Genomic DNA, 27,299 nt, shown 5'->3' on the forward strand with positions numbered 1-27,299 from the left:
GGGGACGACGGACACGACGACACACCAGGCCGTTTTCTTCAATTATTAAAAGATTAGGAGAATGCTGTGGTTAGATATGGAATGAATCTAGGAAGTACCACAGCAGATGAAATCAGTGCTTCATTATTTAACAGCTTGACCCAGCAGGAAGGTACCGATAATTGTGTACGAACCAGCTCACAATTACCTGCTTTGGGGCATGACTTCTTAAAAAGCAGGGTTTGGTCCCAGCTAATATAACTGAGGACGTTCATATTTTATGTAAACATCTAGCCTTTCTATCTCTTCTAATGGTTATATTCTAAGTCATACTCTGCTTTTCAACATAATTCCATGTCACCTTGCTTTTACAGCAGGGGTGCTCATGTCCTCTCTCAATTTGCCTTGTCTGTACCATTCACTTTTGGTACCTTTATCATGTTTCCTTTCACTCGTCTCCTCTCAATCTCAAATCCTTTCGATCTCATCCACCTGCCAAAGATTACATGGAAACCCTTTTAGAAGCACGAGTGGAACTGCAACCAGCCAAGTTCTGAAATTTCTCTCTAAAGAACATTTAAGGAACAGAGCAGTTGAACAGTGATGGGGAAAAAAATCAGTTCCCCTTCATCAGTTTGGAGGGTAATACTGCAGTAGTCTTTTGACAATACTGAAGCACCCTAGAAAAAGCAATCAAATTCAAATACAAGGAAGAGAAAGTCAAAAGTAGCTATTTAGACTGTCATTCAACACCTATCTTGTCATTGTTTGAAAGACATAATAAAACTCAATGGCTCTTAACTATCAGTTAGATGGTTCAACATACAATTCCTTTAAATCAAGCCATAATGCCCTGTACAAATGTAGCTAAAGGAACTACAAGTACATTTAAGACTCGACTTAATTGGTAGAAATAAAAAAAAAAGTGCCCAGTGTCCCAGTGAGAGGATGTAATGAATTTCCAGTTTTATCATCACCACCTCCAGATTCATATGCTGTCACCCCCTAGCACAAGACTTGGGGAGAGGTTATAGTTTCAAACAATCCAACCATCAGAGTACAGGATTTGAGATACAGTCTGAAAAAAAAAAAGACACGTTCATCCTCCAGGCAGACCCGTGGGTTTTGCAGGTCTACTCCCTACCTTAACACCATACAACACCTCTTCTGCAAGGATCCTTGCCACTTGCCTTTTCTGATCACACTTTCTACCTGCCCTTACTAGGAGACAGCTCCCCTTAGCTGTCTGTTTTAACAGCAATGGCATGAATATTCAAAAGGAAAGTCTAATCTCAACCATCAACCAAGAGTTTAAGTTTCCTAAAAAGCATTTGTGGGTTGACTATGCCCCACTTTATCCTTTCTTAATCTTTTCTTCACTGAACTACAAAATCTTCTGCTCTTCACATGTATTACCATAGTTTGCATGTCTACCTTTCCTAACAGACAGCAAATCAAGTGATAAAAATGTTACCCATTTCTCCACCTACCTATTCACTGCAACTGGACATGGAACTAAATTGGTCTGAGTTCCCAGTGCTGCGTAAGACATTTCTAGAGTATCTGACCTCGCACTAAAAGTATCTGCATTTGCAGTAGCATTATTACCTTACCTTTACTCAACAAACTCGACAACACTAAGATACAGCAAAATCTTAGCTTAGGTGCCACTGGATAGCAAACGTATCTTCTGTATCATTACACATTGGAGTAAGAAGTCCCATGGAACAGTGAAGCACTCCCTCCTTGAATTGCCTAGGATCTGGACAAAACCCAGGCTACATTTTCTGATCTCCTATCCTCCCGTCTCTTGGTGAGTGCCCTTGCTGCCAGGCTACTGGCTCTGTTTGGACAGGTCTCAATCTTCTGTTTGGAGCCACTCCTCTTAAAATAATTAAACACTCAATGAAGCGAGGGCATGAACCAGGTGAGTGCACTGGCAGCTAAATTAGTTTGATGCCAGACATGCATGATTACATGCAGGTGCAAGGCACTGAGTACCTAACCCTACCAACAGCCAAGTGGTCAGGATGTACTTGACCCAGGATGCGGAAACAGATCTGGGCACTTATCTGGCCCAATTCAGACCAAGGACCTTGTTCTCCCTGTCCCCAGGATTTGAATACCAGAATAGTCTCTACTTTTGCTGAATCTGGTACACTTCCATACAGTCTGTTTCAACAATATGGCACTTCCTAAGAAAAAACACTCTGACCAAAATAAACACATAAAATCCTGAATCGGCTTCAGCTTGGCTTGTAGTTTCCAAGGGTGGATCATACAGCATGTGCTCGATGCCAAATGCTGAATTCACAATGACCAGTTTGAAGACTTCTCAAAATTAGTTCTGTGGAGAGAGAGCACATCAGACTAAGATATTCTACCATCTGGCTTACAGGCATGTATTTGGTTGTCATGGGTAAGTGAAATTCAGTTTTTATTGCTTTCATCATAATCTGCTGTAGTACAATTAATCCTGGGTATTGACAGCTCAGCATGTTAAAGTTAGAGTGAAGATGCAACTTTGCCTCCTGTCTCCAGTTTCCTTAAAAAAAAATAAAAAGGGTGCATGACTAGAGCATAGAAGTTGATTCTTCATTAAATAATTACTAAGTATGGATACTTGAAGGTGCACAGGTGACAAATGTGCGCTTCCCTGCAAGTACAGCACGTTCGACAGCCACTTGAATATCCAGGAAGGTGGTCTGGGGAGGAGGGGAGGTTAACAACCCTGTGAAAACATGCCCAATTTTCACCATCGAGTTGTAGAGCTATGCAAGTGCCATTTGCACAGATTCTGTACAGACGCATCAGAACCTGGTAAGTAGTCTCAAAAACTCCCCCTGTTCTGAGCATGCTGCATCCCACACCGTTCTCAACAGCCAGTCGGAGATACAGGCACCATCCCAACAGCGGCCTTCATCCCAAGACTGGGCAAGATTTTTCCTGCAACTGGAGTCCCTGGGAGCCACAGCAGCACTTAGCCTTCTTGCTGTGCACTGCTGCTCTCTAGCATCTGACTGTGAAGGGTTAGCCAAACATCCTCCCTGCCTCACAATCAGGCAGGGGGGCTGTGGGAAAAGCAGAATGTGATCATGTAGTTAGATTGCACCAAAATGCACGCAAATAAAAGGGAATTACAACTAAAGGTGGCTGAAACAATCTTAAACCTGAGATTTCCTCAATATCTGAATTCTTGACTTGAAATACTAATGTTCTACCGACATGTGTTAGATACTTAAACTATACTTTTAATACAAGTAATTCTAAAAGGTGGATTTCTGCATGGCTTACGGATTTTTGGTCCATCCAGAAAGCACATGCAATGCATGGCATACTAATTAAAAATGTAGTAGAAAGTACTGATGGTTTTCTGAAGTGGGTAGTTGCAATTCTTATGCCGCCCTCACTGTGGCAACAACAATTATTTCCTTATGTCTTGTTCTTCCTATGAAATTATGTTCACTCAAATTCCACATCACCAAGGTAACTATTAGATTTGTTAATTTGTACATTCTGGTAGCTAAACTGCATTTATTTTAGAATACAATACATGCTTTTTCTGACACCAACTGCTGAAATCTTAACAAATTATCTGTATCACTGTTCCCCTCATATGAATGTGCATATTCTTCCGTTCATTTTTAAATCATGATTTTTGATAGTATATAGCATAAACTTTCCAAAACACTACACAAATAGCATGTTCTTAACTTTGTACAGCTCTGTATCTTGTTTTTGGAAGGATTATAACCTTATTTTCTTTGTCAAATTACTCTCCAATGAACCGTGACGCCAAGCGTTGTGGTCAATGGTAAATGGCATCTTCTGAAATTACTCCTGGCATGTGCCAGCACTATGGCATTCATCAGCAAAAAGAACTGAATTTCAGTCTCATATGAAGCTCTTCCTATCACAACACCAATCTTTATTATTTTATGATCTAACCAAAAAGGCTGGTATATTAAGGGCCTACATTATGTATAGCTCAGCAGATGTTTAGCTAATGAAACTATTAACTTAATGAAAAGGCTGATTTAAATATAATGAACCTTTCATTTATTATAAGAAAATACAGCAATATTTTACTTTCTGCCCTTAGCCTGCCAAAAATGATTTTTAAGTATTGAGTATTGTAATGTCTTCCCATTATGAATAGGTGTTTTAAACTTCATGACTAACGAATTTAGGAACTCCCCTATAAATTAGATGGCTACCTAAAAGTTGAGTTAGTTTATCTGTTATAGGGTCAGCATTGTAAAATTAATATTTTATCATTCTGATGTTAAGGGGTTTAATAGTGGTATAACAAGGCATAGAGATGAACCATGTTACACAGTGCACTGCACTTCAGGATTGTTTTTTTTCTTTTTATGTCCCCATTCCCTACCCATGTAATTTAAGGAAACATTTTACCCAGGCAAGTTACTAGACTAAATATATTCTACAAATTATTCCTCCTGCCACTTCCAAAATAATGAAGTCCTGTCTGTTTATTAATATTATTAAATTGGAGTTTCTGTAACAATTCTTCTGTAGCAAATGAACTCCAATTAAAATGGCTGGCATTATGGTTTGCTAAAATGCCTCTTTATAATGAGAAAAAAAATCTTACCAATTTGTAGAAGAAATAAAGGCTTTCTGGCACAAATATACGAGTGATTTCATCTAGAAAAAGCTAATTCTTCTCTGACACGAAAGAGCTCTGACAGGCTGACAGAGCAAGTCTAACTCAACTTTAACAGATCAACTGAAACTGTTAGCTAATAAGCACTTGATACTTGCAGCTTTGTTTTTGGGGCCCACTTGCGCTGGCTCGTAGCCTAAGAGGCGGCTCCCCCAACATCTCCCCCCATTGTTGAACCTGCAGAATTAGGATGAACAGAAGAAGCATTACATGACCGGAAATCATGTAGAGCGACCCATGATATTAAAATGTCAATGAAAACAGACATGCATACTTACAACGCATTTCTGATGAAGTTCCCATAAATCAAAGGTACTCCGTTTCAAGCATTCCACGTAGTTCTGATTGATTACTTTAAAAAGAAATGTTAACCACTTCTATAAGCGCACAACAGGGCCCCGATAAGTCAAAGAGTTCTGCGAGACTCATACACAGGACACTGTTGTATGTCACCAGTTATAGAGCATGGCCCTGGTATTTGCCCAGCTCCTCAAGTACAATTCCTTCCTCTTCCTACCTAGACAAAAACAGGCAAGTAGTGCCGTGGTGATGTTTAATTACTTGAGGAGCTTCCCAATGCCCAGCAACTTGCTAAGCAGTTATGAGTTATCTGAAACTTCACTGACAGATCACCGCTCTTACTTTGCCTAGAATTTTTCAAAGGATCCCAACAGCTCTGTGCAAAAATCCCATTCACTCAGAACAGGATTTGTGAGTTCACTTACCAAAAAAAGGCCAGCTTTTTTTTTTTAAGTAGATACTGCTTGGGGACTCCATTGGGCTCACCAAAAAAAGAATCTGTGTGTACTCATACTAACTAGCAGTAGAGTGATTCACTCCTGAATCCATGAAAGACCAGTTTACACAAAACAAGAAATCCCCAGACAAATGAAAAGGCAAATACATAAAATCCAGTTGTTTTAGTTCTTACGCTAATTAAAACTTTCAATGATGTTCCAATTCCCTCTCCTGATTGAAGTGAGGGGTATTGCTCTGATGATGTGGGAGAAGCAGCAAAGAGGTAACCCAAGGAGCGCAGTGAAGAGTTGTGGTTTCTGCTACCAGGGAAATGAGTAACCTGAGAGAGAGAGAGTAAGAACAGGGGAGCTGGCATGCACAGGAAAAGGTCCCTAGGTACTCAGATGCCGAAGGGACAGGACACACTAGCAGCAGCCTTGCCAATTCTGATCTTAAAAAAAAGGAGCAGAAAAAAGTCTTAACCAGCACTGGCCCAACTCCTCCTTTGCTTCCGCCCCTAACTGAAACAGTTCCTCCTGGCTTTCACAATAGAAAACGTGGCAGAAAAGTCTGTTAAGTGAGTAATCTGTTTAGAGCTGAAATTAAAAGTGCTATAAACATCACTTAATATTGCTTATCACAGGGCTCACAGATGAACCTTGGTTTTCCCTACTCCCCACTTATGGGGCAGGAGGGAATTCATACAGGGTCCAGCTCTCGGCTATTACCTAAGTGACCTGCAAAATAGGAGTCGTGGGCATGTTAGTAAAACCCAGGCGATAATGCACAACCTTTATAAACCCACAAAAGGAGGAAGTCAACAGAATTTAGAGAGGCTTACAGAAGTGCACAGAGGTTTAGAGACAGAAGCTGATAGGAGAAAGACTGGCTAGCCAACACCACCACCCGACAGGCTCTCCGACCAGCACAGACCACTCCCCGCCTCCAGTCTGGGTCTTATAGTAGTCGGCCCTGCCCCTTCCGGTCAGCTGACTCACCAGGTGTGGGCCCTTAGCTCCTCCTGGTCGCCCCTAGCAACCAGCACCTGAGCCCATGCTGCTGCTTTTCAAGTAGCAGGCACCTTAGTGCCCTGCTACAATGGCCTAGGGGTCACTGTAGCAGGGCACTAAGGGGTGCCTAGAAAAAGGACAGGCACCAATTGTTCCACCCCACCGATGAAGGCAGAACAAGCAAACAGGGTTTGTGCTGCAGCAGTGACATTTCAGTTTAAATACTGGGAAGCACACTTTAAGGACTTCTTAAAATGAGGTTATGCAGAAGAGATTTGTTTGAGGATTTTCCGAAAAATCTCCGTAACAGGCCACGTGCTGGGTTTCCTCACTGGAAGAGCAAGGTTCACAGTCCCGCCCAGGAACACTACTTGCGTTTGGTTCCCGAAATAATGATAGTGTCAAACTCTGATAGCGCCAAGTGACCGATACTCCACTCCTCTAACCTGGTCTGCAGTTCAGCAAGAACGTAGTCTCAACTCAAGACTGCTTCTCTCCGATACGGCCCCTTGTGACCAGCACCTCTCCCAGGACCACACAGTGTGCGTGCACACAGCGGCAGGGGAAGAACTGCTGGGGGGAATTGGATAGGATGCTGAAGAAGCTGGAGGGCATGTGCACACACAAAGGAGATAGACAAGTGAAAGCAAGGACTGGAGACAGCCATCCTGCAGGAAAAGAGAGAGGCCAGATCCTGGAAGGCAGAGGGAAATCTCACTCGGACAGCCCTATTGTATTGCTAGATTTATTATCCAGAGTTTATTGGCATTGCAGCCGTGTTCTCGGTAGCTATGTAACAGCGGGAATACCCAAGCAATGAGGCAGGCTGCTTTTGGAAGTTGTGAAATCCTCATCACTGGAGACAGTCAGGGCTGCCCATCGTCAGCACTAGTGCAGACATAACGATATGCTCAGATAGCAGCTGGAATGACTCAGGTTTCCTGCCTTAATGCCAGCAGATTCAGGTCCAGAAACGACTGCCGTGAAAACAGAGGGAACAAACTGCAGTGGATAATTCAGTGATTCTCAACCAGGATGATGCAGCATGAAGGGGTGCTGCCAGACCTTTTGAAGCAAGCAGTGAGGAGATGGTGATAAGAAGAGGTTCAGATGTGTCCTTGCCTGGCCAACCCCCAGTCCTTCTGCAAGGAAGGAAGTGCCACTCTGTTCACAAAAGCTGGGTGAAATGCTTCAAGTCCAATGCAGGTGCCTTGAGTCCAAAATGGTTGAGAAGCATTGGGCTACTTCATTTAAAGAGAAAGGTGTAGACTTTTGGAGGAAGGCGTTATTAGGCAGTTTTCTTCCCATTTGCAGGGGTGGGGGGGAAGCTTTGGCGCAGCCACTTGTTTAAACATCCCACAATTTAAATGGAAACAAAGAAAAAATGGACAATGCAAAAGGAAGGAAATGAGTGAGGCTCCAAATGGTGATGGGGTTTAGAGGAGAAGCATTAAGCAGCAGGAGGTCACTGCCTCCCTCTTGCATTTTGTGCACGATAGCTCTATTATGCAACAAAACTAGCGCAGAAATCAGCTGCCACAAACCAGGCATGGCCACATAAGGAATGAACCTCTGGAGAAGTAGTGCTCCCTCATGAGCCTGTGTAGATGCAATCTCTGAAAGCAAGTGCAAAGCAACGGTGCTCCTCAGGTTTCTCTCGAACACAAGCACCAAACCCAGAGGCTGGAGACTAGGACCAGAGGGTGAATCTGCTCCAAAGATCAAAGCACCTTTTGTCCACACAAACAAAGCAAACGCTGACTTCAAACCGGTTTTACACACTTCATAGTCTTTCACCCACTTACGAATACTTAACTTGACTTCAGGAGCCCCGTGCCACCTCTTGATTCTTGTCTCCTACAAACCTAAACTGACTTAGACATTTTTGCCTTATGTCTAGATATTCAGATTACTGCATGCTATTGTGTTTTAAGAACAGTGAGCTCAAATAACATTTTGTTAAACTTATAATTAGACTACTGACCTTGCTGGAGATGAACAATACTGAAAGCAAAGCGAATGCACAAGCTTTATAGCTTCTCTACCAGATCTCATCCATTTTATTACCCTTCATATAAAAAAAAAATGAAAGTCACTCAACAGCTCCACTTTTTAGATTAAAAGGTCAGCAGAATTTGCTGCGTCAGTCTATTTTTGGCCTTAACTACTCTGAAGGCAACTCTAGCATTTGTATTTAGGCAGTAGAATTACAACACCATCTGGGAGAACGTCTCACATCCATGGCGATTCCAAACCTACCAGTTATGAGACTTGGAGAAATGATTAACTTCATAGAGTCAACAAAATGGAAGAGAGGAAACAGTTCTTGTAATCTTTAATATTAAACAAATAACCATTAAAATCTTCCCGTGTCTGTCTAAAGCTGCTTACATAAGTGTCATATTTGGCCATACAGATACTCCATGATAAATTTAGAAGTCACTCTTTCCTTCCTTGCTCTCCTTTTTTGTCTCAGATCATTCCCATTCTTTCTACCAGTGTCTACATGGACAACAGCTTGTTGAACCCTCGCTACTTCTTGCCAGCTGGGTTTTATAAGAGCAGTTGCTTTATCATTTCTCAGCCACGGCCTGTTAGGCTTTTCTAAATAACATATTCAGGATTTTCAAATATTTTCCACAAAATCATAAAGAGTTGAAAATGTAGCCCACTGGAGAGTGGAAGTAAGTTACTTGCAATGCCTTGAACGCCATGCTTCTGCATGTTAAATACTGCAAATCTCTGACCAGCTGTTTAGATAAAATAGTCGAGTGATAATGAACTTGTTTGGTGAAGTCCACTGATAGTTTAGTAATACACCCACTAAATATGAGAACAACTGCAGTTCCCAGTGCAGCTGCCTATGGGTTTGGTCCCCACAATTAAAACTTCCCAATGTTGGCCAAGTGTTACATTGCCCCGCTTAAGTTTAGGGAAAGCCTGCATACACTAATTTCAGACAGTTTTGTAGGAAGAGCTGGACACAGACAGACCTTCGTAGATTTGCACACAGTCAGCGCACAACATTTTTCTTGATTCTAAGCAAATGCCAAATCTAAACTTATCTGCAAAAAGGACAGCACAGCAGCTGTGACTACAGCCATTTACCAGAATAAAACTACCATCTTTTCAAGGCAATTCCATGAAGTTGCTCTGGGATATACCAAAAGAGCATCACATTGCACAGCAACATCACAACGTGCAACAGGATTCAGATGTTTTGAGAACATCGATACATAGAATAACCGGTCAAAATATGCCCCTAAATATCACTAGCACCAGCAAGCTTCAAGGCATCAGTGATTCAGAGTTTTATTGCATGTTATCACTATAAAGTTTTATTTTACATTTTTCAAGCTTCCAAAACAAAATCATCCACAGACGCTGAAAAGAAAGTTAAGACTTCTTTTTTGTTTTTTTGGGGGCCGGGGGGGGGGGATAGGACAAGACATGAGCACAAATAAAAAGGCTAAACAAAAACCACCATGAAGTGGTGGAGAATTGCCCTTTATCCTTTATTCCAAAAGGAGTTTGATCTAGTATCTCACGATGCCCTTGCAAGAAAATTGGAGGATTGTAGACTTAACTCTGAGACAGTCAGATGGGTGAGAAACTGGCTGCAGGATAGGACCCAGAGACTCATAGTGAAAGGATCTGTGTCGTCCTGGCAAGAAGTGGGAAATGGTGTCCTGCAGGGATCGACGCTGGGTCCAGTACTTTTCAACAGCTTTCTTAACGATTGGGATGTGGGGGAAGAGCTCACTGGCCAAGTTCGCAGATGACACCACATTATGAGGAAGCACAGTCACGCTTGAAGATAGGCTACAGGTAAACGTGGACCCTAGACAGGCTGGCAAGTTGGGCGGATCACAACCTGATGAAGTTCAATGTCAAGAAATGTAAAGCACTCCACCTCAGGACGAGCAACCTCCAACACACCTACAGGCTTGGTGGCACCAAACTGACCAGCACCACGAATGAAAGGGACTTCAGGTAATAATAGACCACAGTATGAATATGAGCTGGCAGTGCGATGCTGTAGCCAGCAGGGCAAATAATACCCTGGCGTGCATCAACAGATGCATCTCCAGCAAAGCCAAGAAGTTGATTCTTCTGCTCTGCTCTGCTCAGCGTTGGTGAGACCACAGCTGGAGGACTGCATCCAGTCCTGGGCACCGCACTTCAGCAAGGACGTGGGCAAGCTTGAGAGAGTTCAAAGAAGAGTCTTACACAGCATGCCATGGAAGGAAAGGCTGAGGGATCTGGGACTCCTCAGCCTGAGGACGAGAAGGCTGAGAGGGGACTTGGTAGCAGCTTACCGATACATTAGGGGAGTGCATCAAGGACTCGGTGAGCAACTGTTCACCAGGGCACCCGAGGGGAGAACCGGGAGTAATGGACACGAACTCCTGGAAGACTGATTCAGGCTCATCATTAGGAAAAACTCCTGAGGCAATGCAATCACCTACCCTGGAAATCTTCAACTGGACACTAGACAGTCACCTTGCTGGGGTCAGCTGACCCCAGTTATCTTTACTTCCTGGTGCAGGGAGCTGGACCCGATGATCTCCCGAGGTCCTTTCCAGCCTTACAATCTATGAATCTTTAAATAATATATACTATTTTTTTCATATTTCAGTTGATTTAAGTATTCTACTTATTGTTACCATGAATTTCTGGATGGATTTTCCCCCTAACCACCCATATGCTAATTTTTAGCTGAAATCCTAAAACTAGACAGAAAATCATTGCTTAAAAGGGAAACCCTAGCAAAATTCACAGAAGAGTAGCTGCTATGGTGTGAATATAGGGTGACCCGTCTTAAACAGTCAGCAGGCCATCAAAATTGTTACTTACTGGACATGATTTTCTAACACGGATGGCACGGAAGAAGGTCTCTTTAGAAAGAGCTAACTTGAAGAACTAGTTAGGGAACTGAGGAACTAGTCAGGGAACGTCTGGAGAGACTGGATGTATTCAAATCAGCTGGTCTGGACGATCTCCACCCCCGAGTGCTGAGGGAATTGGCTGCGGTCATGGTGGGGCCCCTGGCACGGCTGTACGAGCACTCGTGGTGCTCGGTGCGGTGCCGGAGGACGGGAAGAGGCCACCGTGGTTCCCATCTTCAAAAAAGGGGAGGAAGGAGGACCCAGGGAACTATAGGCCAGTTAGTCTTGCCTCGGTCCTGGGGAAGCTTTTTGAGAGAGTTATCCTGGCACATGTCCACGAGGGGCCAGGGGGGAGGTTATGCTTAGGGGCAACCAACACGGGTTCACTAGCGGCAGGTCCTGTCAGACCAACCTGGTGGCCTCTACGACCAGGTCACCAAATTGCTGGATGCAGGGGTAGCAGTGCACATCGTCTTCCTGGACTTTCGGAGGCCTTCGACACTGTCTCTCACCCCGTTCTCATTAAGAAACTGGGGGCTGTGGTGTCAACACCCACACAGTCAGACGTGTCGCCAACTGGCTGGAGGGCTGCACCCCGAGAGCGGTGGTGGACAGATCATTTTCCACCTGGAGGGACGTGGGCAGTGGGGTCCCCCGGGGCTTGGTCCTCAGGCCTGCACTGTTCAACATCTTCACCAGTGACTTGGACGAGGGGGTAAATAGCACCCTGTTCAAATCTGCTGATGATACTAAGATGTGGGGGATGTGGGCACGCTAGACAGGAGGAATAGGCTGCAATTGGACCTAGACAGGTTACAGGGGTGAGTGGATGAGAATAGCATGGGATTCAACACCAATAAGTGCAAGGTGCTGCACCTGGGGAGGAACAACCAGCACCGTACCTACAGGCTGGGGAACTCCCTTCTCATCAGTGCAGAGGCAGAAAAGGATCTTGGAGTCATCATTGATGCCAAGATGAACATGGGCCGGCAGTGTGGGGATGCAGTCAGGAAGGCCAACCGCACCTTGTCATGCATCCACAGATGCATCTCGAGCAGGTCCAGGGAGGTGATCCTCCCCCTCTATGCGGCACTGGTCAGGCCGCAGCTGGAGGACTGCATCCAGTTCTGGGTGCCGCATTTCAGGAGGGATGTGGACAACATGGAGAGGGTCCAGAGGAGGGCCACTCGCATGATCAGGGGGCAGCAGGGCAGGCCCTATGAGGAGAGGCTACGGGACCTGAACCTGTTCAGCCTCCACAAGAGAAGGCTGAGGGGGATCTTGTGGCCTGTTACAAACTAGTCAGGGGGGACCAGCAGGCACTGGGGGGTCCCTGTTCCCCCGAGCACCGCCAGGAGTGACCAGGAATAACGGTCACAAGCTGGCAGAGGGTAGATTTAAGCTAGACATCAGGAGGCGCAACTTCACGATCAGGGCAGCTAGGGTCTGGGACCAACTTCCAAGAGAAGTGGTGCTGGCTCCTACCCTGGGGGGCTTTAAGACGAGGCTTGACAATCACCTTGCTGGGGTCGTCTGACCCCAGTACTCTTTCCTGCCATGGCAGGGGGTCGGACTCTATGATCTGCTCGGGTCCCTTCCGACCCTACCAACTATGAAACTATATGGGTGATCTCCGGTACACTGATTACTTTACATAAGCAAACCCTTTTCATTTATATTTCCACTTCAAATTTAAACATATGTATCTTGTATAGTATAAATTACACCCAACATCTCTAATAGTGTAATTAATGGCTTGATAGGATACAACTAACCAAAACAAGAAAATATACCAAAAACAGCTGAAAACTAACACTGAATTACTCTTCATTCTGCTTTTCTATATGGTAAATGACTTCCATTTCTCCACTGCAATTTCCTGACTCCAGACAAAAATATATATGACTTGCATGAGCTACACTAATTTGTACACCTTTTGATGACAAGGTATTTGCATAATCATTTAAGCTACTTTATTTCTCTTAATGCTACCCAGTCCACCATCAAAACCAAACTGAAGGGCTCATTTTTACCAAAAGAAAAAAAAAGTCAACAAATCTCTGTAAAACATAAGAAAGCCAGAAGGCACTAATTTTATAAACTGGATATTTTTCAAGTTTTTTAATATGACTTATTTTTAACCAAGACATATTGAAGAATTATTCATTCAGTTAAGTGCGTTCATTTTTGCAGAACAGGTTGCAACCCTTCTGGTAACCAATTAAGATGTGCCAAGATAAAAAAAATCCTCTACTGAAAGCATCATCGTGATTTCTAGTTAAAAGCAAAACTGACTGATTGATTGGTTTTACTGTTACTGATGACAAGCAGTTCTTTTCAGAGATGCAGTGTGGTACTTGACTCTCTCCAGTTGGTCTCCCTACATGTCAAAGGGAGATTTACATAAGTTGGGAGAGAAGAATATAATGGTTTATTGGCTTTGGGGAAACTTCTTTTGCAACATCCCAATAGAAACTAATTTAAGTGACGAAGGAACCTAAGAAACATTTAACCAACCAGACCACTCAGTCAGCACCAATATATCTCCCCCAAAACAGTATTTTGTGAGCAAATTAACACTGTCTAGCAAGTAGGATCCCCACTCCAATGCATTCATTTTAAATAGACTCAATGTCTCTTTGCATGTAAATATTTTATTGCATTTTTCAAGGCATCCCTAAACACTAAGAAACATCCTGTTCTTCATCTATAGCTGTATTCCTTTCTCTGTGGCTCTCATGAAAACTGCTTATATGACCAGACTAATACTACCTGATGCATACTGCCAAGAGCAGTCAACATAGAACAAGCAAGTTTAAACCTATGTTCCACAAATAAGATTACTGGCTTGCTTCAACAGCTCTAGTCTTCAGATTTTAGCACAAGTCTATGTTATCCCCTTTGATGCTTGGAGAGCAAGACTAGAGGCATGAAGTTAAAAGTAATTTTAAATAACTCTCCTCCCCCACATACACACACACATGCATCTGTAGTTCTTTTAATTCGTGCACTGAAGTCAAGTGGTTTTGCACGTAAAAATGCTGCTCATGTGACAGCACCCCAGTTCTCATTCTACCAGATTTTAATTGCGATACATATGCCAAAAGGACGGCTCACTGAAAAACCTCCAACTCTTTGTCTGGTTCAACAAAAGGGCCAATAAGTTACTCAGGTATATCTTCATCAAATGATATTTGGACCTTCATCTGACAGTTTGAACAATTTGCTCCTCCTGTTCTACATGAGTTGAAAATATTTATACAGATTGCGTGCTGGTTCTGCTTTAACGATTAGCGACAGAAGCATCCATAGCATCACCAGGCGGCAAGTCGGGGTCATGAAACGTGGTACACGCTCTCCTTTCCAGTACCAAGGAAGCAGCATTTTGTCCCTGAAAAAGTCCCAACTAGCGTCCCTAAAGAGCACGGAGCTCTGCCTACCCCAGGTTACGAATCACAGGCTCAACTTGAAAAAACAACTTCACAACGCACGCGCTGCTCCTTACCACCTCTATGCAAACCGATTCCAGCCGGGGGCTCCCTTAAATTGCTCTCTTTATACTGCTCCTGCAGCCTTTCAAACTAGTGTCAAACCAAGTCACAAATAAATCTGCTCTAAACTGACCCAGACAGAATATACAGGGCTTTTCTGGGTGGCAATAACAGTGATCCCTTTTTACTCGCATGGCAACTTTCGATCAAAACGTTGTATGTGCTCATAAGCTTTAGACTCCATGTTTTTAACTACAACAGAATATGGTGTAACAAGCCCATTTTACATTGATCTGGAAACCAAGGCAGGAGTTAAGTGCCTTGCCCGTAGCAAGGAGTCAAAAAATATAATGAACTATAGGTGCACTAACCCCCTTTCTTTTGCTCTAGCTACTTGGTAGGCCATTTGGAAACCAGAAACAGGATGAAATATTTGGAGTCAAAGTTAACCGTTCTAGAACAACTGAAATGTGGGATATTACACTTCACCAATTAGAAAAAAATATTTTAAAAACCTTAAAGTAGGCAGCATATTTACCTTTTTGTTATAAAGTTAATATAAATTAGGATTATCACTTCACTAGATGTCAGAGTTAACCAGTTAGAGAAATGAGGGTTTGTTCAGATTATACCTGACTGCAAGTAGTATTTAGGAAACATGGAACTATATTTCTAAGAACAATAAGGAGTCATTTTAAGTCAGAGGATGCTTACATTACCAATACTTATGTTTCTACTCTCTGCTTATTCTTTGGCATGGTATCGGAAAAGGTTAGGTCTGCTTACACATACACAGTACTGCATGTAAAAGAAAAATGCAAGCATGGAGATGTAGACAAATATGTCATAATATCTTTCCAACGAACATGAGTTTCTATCACCTTTGTATCCTTACAACTGGATCAGGATGCTATTTTTGGAATCGGACATATCGTCTGATCAAACTGGTTCCATTTTGTAATGCTGCTCTCCGTCTTTTTAACGTGCATAGATTTATATTACATGTAAGAGTCCTGCTAATGCCAGCATTGTACCAGTGTAGAAACATGTGGGCTTAGACAGTTAAACGCTAGCAGTACAATACTGTGAAAGCTGCTGTTCTCATATCCCACATGCTTCAGACACGCCTGCTGTAAGAATAGTGAAGTGTTTTTACCAATTTGCTCCAAATATTTTGAATACATTGGTCCAGCCAACACCACATACCAATGCAAGATGCTGGTGCACACAGCCAGCAAGGGGAACAAATCAGAGCAGACACATGAAGTACGTTAACTTACTCTGCACGAGCAGCAGGGACCTCTGAACAGTTTAATTTTTGAAGTCTTACTGTCCCTTAAATCTCATGATTTTGAAAATCCACCAAGATGAATACCAGACAACACTTACGACAGTTTTCCCAAAATTGATTTAAAGGCCTCAAAACTACTACTTTTTTTTTTTTTTTTTTTTTGGGTGGGGGGGGGCACAAAGAAGGAATGGGAATTGCACTACTGTCTTGGACAATGTCTCTCTCATTTAGAGCCTCTAATTAACTGAAATAACATTGCTTTGAGGTAACACTACAAGCTTGGTGGAAGTCTGATAAAACATCTGCAGTACATGCAGGAAAATACACTTCAAATGAAGAGACTATATATTGTGTGTCATCTCTCACCACGTTACTTCTCAAACAAGAACAATAGGAATTAGGCGTACTTTGCCTCTTATGAATAGTGACTGACCCCACAAGAGAAAAAATGTTTATAGTACCTATAAACACATCTAGGCATCATAATATATCCCCTTAGCAGATAAAGGCAACAACTATATACAATAAGGTTTGAGACAAGATTTTTTTAAAATCTAAATATAGACCCAAAGCATTAACACGATAGGTAAGGCACTACTGAAGCTAAGAATACTACTGAAAAGTCAGCTGTTTTTATTACGGTGATTTTTTTTTTTTTTTTTTTTTTTTTTTTTACATACCATATTGTCTGCAATATGAAATGCACTTCAATATGAAAATAAGCATTCCCAGTGTAAAGAAAATTTTGTGACTGTACCCTTCAAAAAACAAAACAATGAAAAAAATGGTGTATTTGATATTTGGCTTTATTTCATGCTTCTAAAGAAAAAGCCACCTGTATACACCAATACAAAACTTAAAGCAAGAATGCAAAGTTGAAATAGAAGCTCTGCCTAAACAAATTCAGACAGGCATTTTATGCATGTTGAAATACATGTACATGTATAAAAACCCTATGGTACATATACTAACTGCATAAACAAATATACGTGTCACACAAAAGGTAAGTTCAATGATGCTCATTTACTGTCTTCCATATTAAGAAAACAAAGATTGAAACAAGCTTCATCATTCAAGAAGTAAAATACCTACCAAAGTACACAACAATAAATCAGGTGGGTCCATGTCTGATATCTAAGTGTAAAAAAGCAGGGGGGAGTTATCCTTTCCTATGAATGAAGCCTGCCTAGACACTTAGACTTCTTAATCCGAGATCTGTGTCACAAATTGACGATAACATGAACTTTCCAATGAACATTTATATATATTTGGGAACATGGTTCAGGCTGCACAATCTCTCTGCATTTCAACGAAAAAGGAAAGACTCGACACAAAACATCCATCATGGGAAAAAGAAAACAGGGTAAAAACTAGAGGTTCTATACAAAAAGGGAAAAAAGAAGATCAAATTCTGAGTGCCAATGTCATTAAAGATAGAACAGGGTATTTTGCCACAGGGGAGTCTCACGAAAGCAATCCCACCTTATTATCCTCATTTCTCTCACTTACATGTATGCTGGAGAAAGTGGCGATGACCTGGATGTTTTAAGCACAGGAACTGGGAATTTCCAGATAGCAGGAGAGCTCGTTTTCCATTTCAATGGCATGTTGTCACCACGGTACTACAATAACAGTAAACAGCGTTTCCATAACAGACTACCAACTAGGACTTCCATTCCACACTCCTGACACAGCAGTGGCTGCTGCTAGGAACAAGCAAACGATTCTGCCAATGCCCTTAAACCGATGCTTCCAATCTGTAAAATAGGGCTGTGAGGCATCTCCTTTTAAATCCTGCTGTCCCCTAAAGCAATATGATGATTCTATCCTTCTAACTCAACAATAGTGCCACCTCGTTAGGGAAGCGTTGACTGCAGTATATGTTTAAAAAAAAAAGAAAGAAAGAAAAAAAAAAAGACTGCACTGAGAACACCAGCACAATGCAGCTTTATTTAATAAAAGCAGCTAATTTTTAAAGAGCTTTTGTAATACTATTGTTCTACCTTAAAACAGGGACACTGCAGCATTGTGCTACATTCTGCTCTTATTAACCTGATTTCTGACCAATGGTAGCAGGAAAAAAAAAATGGGTTTCATATGAAAATGAAACAACATACCTACTCAGAATACACTTGTCATCCTCTGAACATTCTTCTTTTGAGCTGCAACAATACAAATGGGATATAAATCTCAGCATAGCCTTAGGCCACGGCTAATAGAGATCAGTGACTAAATTCAGCAGCCTGTTTTCCTCCTGTGCAAGCTCTGACCAAACAATACAAGAATGCCATTATGGAAAAAGCCCATTGCAAAAAAATAATCAGTTCTTCTAATCCATAGTTAGGAAGGCAGAATAAAAGAATAAGTATAAACTGCTGCAGATTCCTGCATGCTCTTCTAACAGCTTCTGATTCAGGTTGCTCTCATTTTCCTATGCTTATTTCCAAGGAGGATGAGCAAAAATCTCATGCATTTTACAACATGCTGTGGGAACACAAATATCACTCTGTCTTCTGCAGTAGAGAAGCACAGAGTAGCGTGCTGCTAATAGCAGTCTTGGAGGGACGCTATCAACAATCTAATTCAGTGCCCCCCCTCTTGAACAGCTCACAAATTGCCTGAAGTACTGACGAAGCAGCCGGTCATGCAGGTGTCCATCAGGGACCACTCTGCAGCTCCGTGATCTATTTGGTGACCTCCAGGAGCTGACGACCGAGAGAGATGTTTAAAAGGCAAGCTGCTAAGAACAGCAATTCAGGCTCCACGCATAAGAAATGCATGTATGTAGGAAAAATGCAAAAAGCAGCAACTAAATCTTATCCACGAAACTGCCCAGTGGTTTAAAGGCATAGCACAATGCTCATTTAAAAACACAATGTGAGCTTACCAGCATCATAGATTAAACCAACACATTCAGGAGACTGATTCTACAGATTCCAGATTCTCTTCTATACATGGCAGGATGCACTACACCAAGCTAGATTTTCTACCCCATGGCTTTATTCTACCCCAGCACTATAAACAGCCTCTTTAAATACACCAGTAGAAGATGGAAACCATGCCGGTATTTGCATTTCTCACTACTATACCAACCAGGCATTCTGTCAATTAAAAAAATTAAATAAAGAAATGTAACAGCACTGCTGAGAAGGGACTGTCAACACTTCCAATCTGAAGGTTTACTTTCAACTTTGTAACCAGACTGTAGGCATTTGTTCTGGGATAACACTTAACATTGCAGGATTTTTTTTATTTTTTTTAAGTGTTCCCCTAGAACTTAACCAGGAAGTTTAAAGTACAGGAGCTTAAACACAAAACAAGATACAAGCTTATAAAGAGGTGCTCATCATATCATTTAACTCAAAACACAGTTTATGCTTCTTTGACATGCAGTTAAGGGACTAATTTCTTAGTACAGTACATTGAAAAAAAGATTGATGCTGCTGACACATGGCTTAAAACTGGCAACGACTAGTTCAGGGCAACTACAGTACTTCCTAAAAAACCAAAAAAATGTCATACAGGTGTACTTCCAGCATATGGTGCTGTTCTTTGCACCATGTCATCTTACAGAAAAACTACAGCTTTGCAAATGGTAAAGGATACAGTTTCAGTGGACGGGATCCTCACAAGAGTATAGTCATGTATTGGCATGCACACAAATATGCCTACCTAGCGTGTGCATTACAAGCAATGCACGCAGAAATCATCAACCGACAGACTAAATCATGCCCTAGCTGAACCCATAGTTTAAAAATATGTTATGGTGAAAAAGTAATTGGATCTTGGCCAACACGCAGATTAGAACCAAAACAGAATTCACAAGCCAAAAGCTACACATATAGCCTTAAAACACAATGGGATGATACAGTTAAATCCTACCTAACGCCTAGTATAAACAGTCTAAATGCAAAGAGATTGGGATGCTTCCGCAGTGCTTGAAACAAGAGGGCTGCCTATAAAGATCTTGTTTAAAAGACCTGCAAAGATTAACAGAGACAATAAACAGACTAATTGTTTTTTGGGTGGTTGTATTTTTTTTATTTATTTTTTTTAAACAAATCTCAAAATGTCACCTGTGTCACTGGCTCAGGCAGCAGAAGTATGCTCATTAACAATGCGGCCAGTCCCCTCCCTCGACTCACATTACAGTAGCAATGAGGAGACCAACCTATTGCCAAGGAGCAAGACTCCATGGGTCACCTGAAAGTACGCATCCCACAAAGGTAATTCAATGCACAGAGCCATATAAGAACTTCATTAGCTATCCTGAGTACTTTTTTTCATTTGAAGGTAACGTAGTCTAATCAATTATTGTAAATTAAGAGAGAATAGGATGATTTTTATAGCACAGCTTATTGGCGATAGCTTTATAATAAACAATTTAGCACTTCTAAAGCATGTATATTCCCTCCTCTACTTAAACTCGTCTTTTAAATGCTGAGTGCACTAGTTAAGCCAATTAATGAAAATGTGTAGTCTGTCAAAGCAAGTTTTAGGTCTTGCTAGAAATAAACACATTTTTCAGTAGCAAAGTGGAACTACCTACTTACATAAACTAAATGGAGGCAGCGCGCTGTTTTTTCCCGAAGGTTTAATCATCCAATGCAAAGAATAGGAACAAATGTACACAAAACTGTTTCTCTAGTATCAAGATAGCTCAATATATTATTCAGCAACTGGAATCATGAAGTCACAGATCTCAGGGCACTGGCATAATTAATGGCGAATATGCAATCCTTGACCCAAACAGGAGCCTGCCATAAGAGGCAAACATTGCTTTTGTATGTAATAGCTGAGGAAGCAAATTGGAGAGAGTCCCATGGAGGACAATGAAAATGGCTGTGGGGCTGGGGGACAGGACTGGTGAGGAGAGGCTGGGGGAACTGGGCTGATTTAGTCTGGAGAAGAGAAGACCAAGGGGGGACTGAACAGCAGCCTTCACCTCCCTGCAGGGGGTTGCAAAGAGCATGGAGCTGGACTGATCTCAGTGGGGGCAGATGAAAGAACAAGGAGCAATGGGCTCAGGTTGCAGCAAGGGAAGTTGAGGCTTGATATTAGGAAAAACTCTCTAACAAAGAGAGTGGTGAAGCACTGGAGGAGGCTTCCCAGAGAAGTGGTGCAGTCTCCATCCTTGGAGGTATTTAAGCTCCAGGTAGACAAATCCTTGCCTGGCATGATGTACTTGGGGCTGGTCCTGCTTGGAGCAGGGAGCTGGACTAGATGTGACCTCCTGAGGCCCCTTCTCACCCTCATTTCCTATAATTTTTAAGAGACTAACAGGAAAAAGCGTAGGGAAAGTATGCAGAGTGCAATTTTCCACACTGTTGTGCCAACCACTTTCAGCACAAACTGCAAATCCCAACAATTCAAGTCCTGGATTAATCTAGGCACAGAGAACTAGGAGTGGCTATGGTTATGGATGTTATGGCAACAGTGAGAGGTATACCTCCTACTGTCATGCACAGCCTGGGCTAACAGAGTATTAAATATTTACTGGATCGTGAAAATAAAGGCCAGTAACATTATCAAAATGGAGCCCACATATAACAAAAGTAGCAGGCACAATAGCAGTCAAACACAAACAAGCACCAGTCAATGTCAACATTAATTCTGTAAAGAGAAATTCAGAACCACATTTGTTTTTCTGGTTTTCCAACCAATTTTTTTTTTTCTTAAAAAGAGAGAGAGAAAAGTCAGCTTTTCCAACCCAGCTTTCCATTTTAAACCTCTTACAGAGTACAAGAGTCAAAAAAGGATTGTAAAGTAGTTCACTTCCAACTAAATCTAGAAACCCAGCTTCAAATTACAATTTGCTTTGGTCTTTTGTGTGTTTATAACTATTAAGTTGCTGAACTGACACATGAATTACCACAAAACTAAACCAGAACTAAAGCTCGCAAAGCATGCCCATCAAAAGTCAAGAAACTCAAAACCTAACTCGTTTCAGGACCATCATAGTTGGTTCAAGGCACATGCCCAGAATCTGGGAGACCAAATAATGATGTGCAACAGTTAGCATCAGGGGTCCTAGTACTTTTAGTGTTCACATAATGGCTCCCTTATCCACCACTTCCCTGCCCCCTCGAACAGGACCTTCCTTTCCCTTTCCCTCTCTTCCATCCTACTGCAGACCCCTTGGGGCAGGGGAGAGTTGCTTTTGAAGGCAAACAATAAGTACATTGCCTTGACAACACCGACTATATTACAGTCAGGCAATAAACCATTTTTTAGGTTACACAACTGGAAATGTTAATGCTGCCCATGGCAAATTAACTCCCGCAGTTGAGCCTGGGAATTGCTGCATAAAGCAGAGCCCTACTAAAATCAACGGGACTGCGTGCATTCTCCTTGCAGTGACTCCATGATATGCAAAACCATTCATTTTAAACTATGAGAGTGTGTGTGTGGCCATGTGAACTTGGTACTTCTTCTCTTACAATTACAGTCCATCAAGAGGTGCCAGACAAATGCATTACAAATTACTGCTCTTTCATTAAGCGGGGCTTCTTTTTTAAACCAGGAATTAAATAATAAAATAGTTGCAGACTTTTACTGAGAATTATACAATCTGCTTTGGATAGCACACAGCCTTTCAGTGATTCAAAATACAATCAGAGAAGAATTTTTGCAAAAAAAATTTAAAAAATCCCTCTCGGGGTAACAATGAATGCAGATGCCAGTACATTCTTAAAACAACTGCGTTTCTAGACATCACTAAGATGCTTTTTTTTCCTGAAAATATGGCAGAAGGAAATTTATGACAGTTATCTTTGAAACATGATTAATTCTTTTAAACAGTCTTGGCCAGCCCAAAGAGAGTAATGAGGAAGGAACCACCATGACTGGAGAAGGGTAGGATGGGAACAAGGAACGCAAGAGAAAACAGGTTTGGAGACAAATCCTACTGCTGTCACAAGGCTATAATGGGACAAGCGCTGTCTCTATAGCAATGCAAGCGGAGCTACTTCCAAATAAGGGAAAAAAACCCCAAATCCTTAAAAATTAAGTAAAAGCATCAGTCCGACTTCCATTCAAGGCATGCATCACATGTTTAACACAAAATACTGCAGCTTGTCATCCACCCACTCAGCAGTTTTCCCACAAACTAGGAACTTGCTGCAGTAACATTTTAGGATGCACCATTTCAGAGAAAGCGACTTTGTATGCACACACATACAATGAAGCCCTTTATCGGACTAGGAAGCCTTTCCTTCAAAGAACAGAGCCGTTTCTCCTTCTTCGCTCCCTTCCAAGACCTGTCCCATAGGAAAGGTTTCTTTGGGGACTTTCTCAGCTAGGTTTCAGACCAGCAGACTATATGGCATACAGCTTGACTAAGATGCTTAGTTTCTAGTTGTCTGATGCACCTGATGACGTGAACGTGAGATCAGGAACGCTTGTGCTCTACACATATCTTATTTAGTTAGTCTATAAGGTGCATATCTACCCTGTCTTCTGCCTGGTTTCCAATCAGCAAACCCCCAAGTCATAATGGACTGTCCTGTTACCTTATGTAAGAATTGCCAGATGGACACGACAGAAAATGACATCGTTGAAAGGGGTTAAATTAAGGGAAACCACGAGCTTTGTTTGATAGCTCTGGGAATATCTGAAACATACTCTAGACAGCAACACCCAGATGGTAGAAATCCCATTAACAGCAGACACTCAGAAATATCATATTAAAAACAAGCAAAATATTGCATGTCAGGTACCCACATACCAGAAATGGGGGGAAAAATGGCAGAGCACTATGTTTCTTGGGGGAGAGTGCTTAGGAGAATTAAACAAGCAATACCGGATGTATTAATACAGAACATGTTTTGTAACCGCACGTTATGGTTAGAGAAGTTATACTGGTACGTTTCCTCAATAAATATATTAAATTGAGAGAGCAAGCTGTTGAACCCAAGTAGCTTATTTTCTTAAAGTTCTTGCTGTTACTTGAGTTCTATTTTGCCACAGACATTCAAAAGCAACACAAGCTCTCAGTTGAACTCTCTACTTCGTCTTGTACCTAAGTAAGAGCAAACTGAAAAAAATACCTGCAGTCAGTAGCACAGTTAGCCCCAGGCATGAGCCCGGGGTGCTGACAGAGCAGGGGTGCACAATTCAGCAGCTATGGCCTCCAGCAGCTAGAGCAGGAGGGAGCAGCTGGGAGCCAAGGGGACTTGAGGTTCTGGAGGAAGAGGGGGAGAATGAAAGAGAAAGTGGGAGCTTACAGCCAGGGGGTTAATCCCATCACTGAATTACACTGCTGTTGAGCATGGCTTTCGGCAGAGCTCTCAAGTCCTCCAACCAGCATAACCCTGGTTAAGGGGTCCTGCCTACTCCCTCCTGCTCTGCCCATACTGCAGCGGCCCCCTGGAAGGTACGCCTCTTCTGCCCAGGGCACCAAAAATATGGGTTACACCTCTACCTCCCCAGTCGTGCCCTCCAGAGGTTATACAAGGTTTTCTGTAAGAGGCCGTCACTTTTGGATCAAACTTCATAACCTCTCTCTCAAACTGCTACGTAATCAGATTGTACCACAGACACAATCAAAGCCTCTGTTTCACTCTGGCACATTCTCTTCTGTAGGAAGCAAATGCATAAATTAATTTCCACAATACTCTAGTTTTTCTACCTTTTTTATACAAAGACTTAGGGAAAACATACATCCATTTAACTCTGCTGGCTATATGTGGCTGAGCAAGAAATGCTTTTGCTTTGCATTTATATTAAAATCACTGAGAATACTATGCTCGTCTTCAAGGTGATTGTGTGCATATATTTAACAGTTTTCAAAGACTTTTGAACGCACAGACTTTGAGCACAATCACAGCAGCCAGGTTGGGCCAATTATTTTTAGCAGTGTCAAAGCAAAAGTTGGCTTTATTAGGTCAATCTGTGAACTACAAAGGATTTTTTTTTTTAAAGTAAAAACTTCTCTGCAGCTGTTATGGTCTATTGGTCGAACCATTCCACTGACTAAAACATGCCTGAGCACATTCATCCAACAGACCAGAATGATTTGAAAATATTAAAGAGGTTGATGATTAAGGAGGTGAAGAAAAGGGGTAGATGGAGGGGTGCCAATCACGAGGGATGTAAATATTTCATCTACTATAGACATAAATAGTTAAAATCTTGTCCCATAGTTTTTCCTTTAGATGCTCATAATTTACCTGACCTTAGTAGTTTGGCTGAACTCCATAGCTTATTACTACTCTCACCTACTATAATGCATTTTGGCTATACTGAACTAACATGGAGATCAAGACCCAACTAAGGAAATACTCATGCAAAACTAATATGGAAGAATATGGCAGATTAATTGCATTAATTTCTATGGCAATTAAAATAGGTGATCAGCTATTTCAACAGAATGGCAACAACTTACTTGTTTTAAACAAAAGAATTACCTTTGCCAGTTGTACCTGTAACCCTTATCCTATCTGCAACACACCTCCACACTGGGTAGACTAGAGGAGAACAAAGCTACCATAACATACTGCATCCAACTTCTCTGCTGCACTCTTCTGGAGCTCTTCCATGTTTACTGAGGTTTTTAAGTCGTCAATATAATGCAGTGTGCAAAAAGGAGTATGTGCCGATCAGTTTTACTTGCTCATTTCAACCAGTCTTAGACAGAATTAGGTACAGATTACAATGGAGCAGCAGCTCTGCTGTGTTATGGTTAAGCCTGCCTCTGTGCTGGTATAATTGTATACCAAATGCTTGAACAGTAGGCATCAGACCAGAGATTTAACATTGATCCAACTTCCTTATATCCACCAGTACAGCTAGAGCCTTCCACAGGCCATAACAGATTGCAGATTTTGCCCACACCAGACAAAGGATAGGTTTTACTCCAGCTAACTCAATATTTCCCCTATTACTTATGCAAAATGTATTTATTTGATGTAGCTGGTTACAGTCATCTTGGGCAGAACCGAAATCTAATCTCAATCTCTTCTGCTAATCTAGACAAAACCATTGTGGCTGCAGCTAATCCAGTAACACGCTAGATTATATCATCTGGGTGCCAAATGGCAATGGACAACACAGCAATTGTTGTTGCATTTTAAATGCAACCAACCAAAGAAGCCTCATCTGCCACAATTTTGCAGTCCATTCTGTGATAAAAGTATCTATCAACCCTACCTCTAAAGAGAACTATAAACCAGCTCATGGTTTCACCGAAATAGCCTATAGATTTTGCTGTCAAGAGGCCTTGATTAACTATTACAGGACCAATTGCAAAGGCTGGGTTAGGGTTTCATGCACCTCTCCTGGGAGATAATGACGGCATAAACTAGTAGGTATCCAAATCAGAACCACTGTGTTATGCCTGGATAATGTCTGATAAATATGGGCCAAGAATAATGTCCTGAGAAGCCAGAAACAGTTAGTGATCTGTTCGATAAAGGCCACCCAGTCCTCTAACACCACCCTTGAAGGGCACTGGTTCCATGTTGCAGCAGACACAACTCAGTACTGATGGGGAGAAGCTGAAGTCATCTCTAGAATAAGAAAAGGATGAACATTACATATGAGGACAAATAAAAAAAATGAAACTCATTTAATCTTAAATGGTTTCCCACTCTCCTCCCTTAATAAAAGCCTCTGTCTATACACTGTAGGTGGCTGAAAAGTAGAGCACGCTTAACCCCTTCATGTTGGTAGGAGGCAGAATTCTCTGGTCTCCCACCCAAAAGACTCTTCCCTACTGGGAAGAAATGGTGAGAGTCTACACTAAGCACATCCCTTCATTCTCATCCCTGGTCTTTAGTGAAGTGCTCAATAGCCTCTACCTTGCTCATAATGTTTGAAAGCTCCTTGCAATGTTGAGCTATGCATTTTCATCCCTTTCCCAACACTATTTCCAGCAGTGGCAGAGAAACCTAAGAGAACCAGTTAGTTTTCCAAGTTCCTCCTGCCTGGAAACACCCCCCGCCCCCAACAGGGTTTTTTGCAGATTGAGAAATATTCCCATCCTGTGCATGTACATAAGATCATTTCTGCAACCATAAATACTACGAACGTGCATAAAATCTGAAAGTTTGGATTTTGCAGATGCTGGAACCCATTCAAAGATGTCCATTTACTGCAAGAAAGTGAATTTCACAAACATAGCTTATGAGGGCTGAAAAAGTTTTCAGAGTAGTAGTTATTTCATCAAAGAAAATAGAAAGCCATTGAATATATCCATGCTACACACAATCAGGC

At 41.9% G+C, this 27,299-nt stretch overlaps 1 protein-coding gene across 10 annotated transcripts in view; it reads right to left on the reverse strand.

Moving 5' to 3' along the window:
* Nucleotides 1-27,299, reverse strand: part of KLHL13 (kelch like family member 13) — a 107,585-nt gene that overhangs the window by 35,006 nt on the left and 45,280 nt on the right. The window contains exon 1 of one of the 10 annotated variants that reach the window (XM_019536378.1): nucleotides 17,595-17,824. The exons of 8 other annotated variants lie outside the window; for them this stretch is intronic. In XM_019536378.1, coding sequence (XP_019391923.1) covers nucleotides 17,595-17,692 — 98 coding nt within the window. In that variant the 5' untranslated portion in view covers nucleotides 17,693-17,824. Of the gene's footprint in view, nucleotides 1-17,594; nucleotides 17,825-27,299 lie in introns of those variants that run through there. One more of the 10 variants, XM_019536386.1, reaches the window with a different exon arrangement.

The sequence above is a fragment of the Crocodylus porosus genome, unplaced genomic scaffold (genome assembly GCF_001723895.1).
Source record: "Crocodylus porosus isolate Cpor-Errol unplaced genomic scaffold, CroPor_comp1, whole genome shotgun sequence".
NCBI classification, from domain to species: Eukaryota; Metazoa; Chordata; order Crocodylia; family Crocodylidae; genus Crocodylus; species Crocodylus porosus.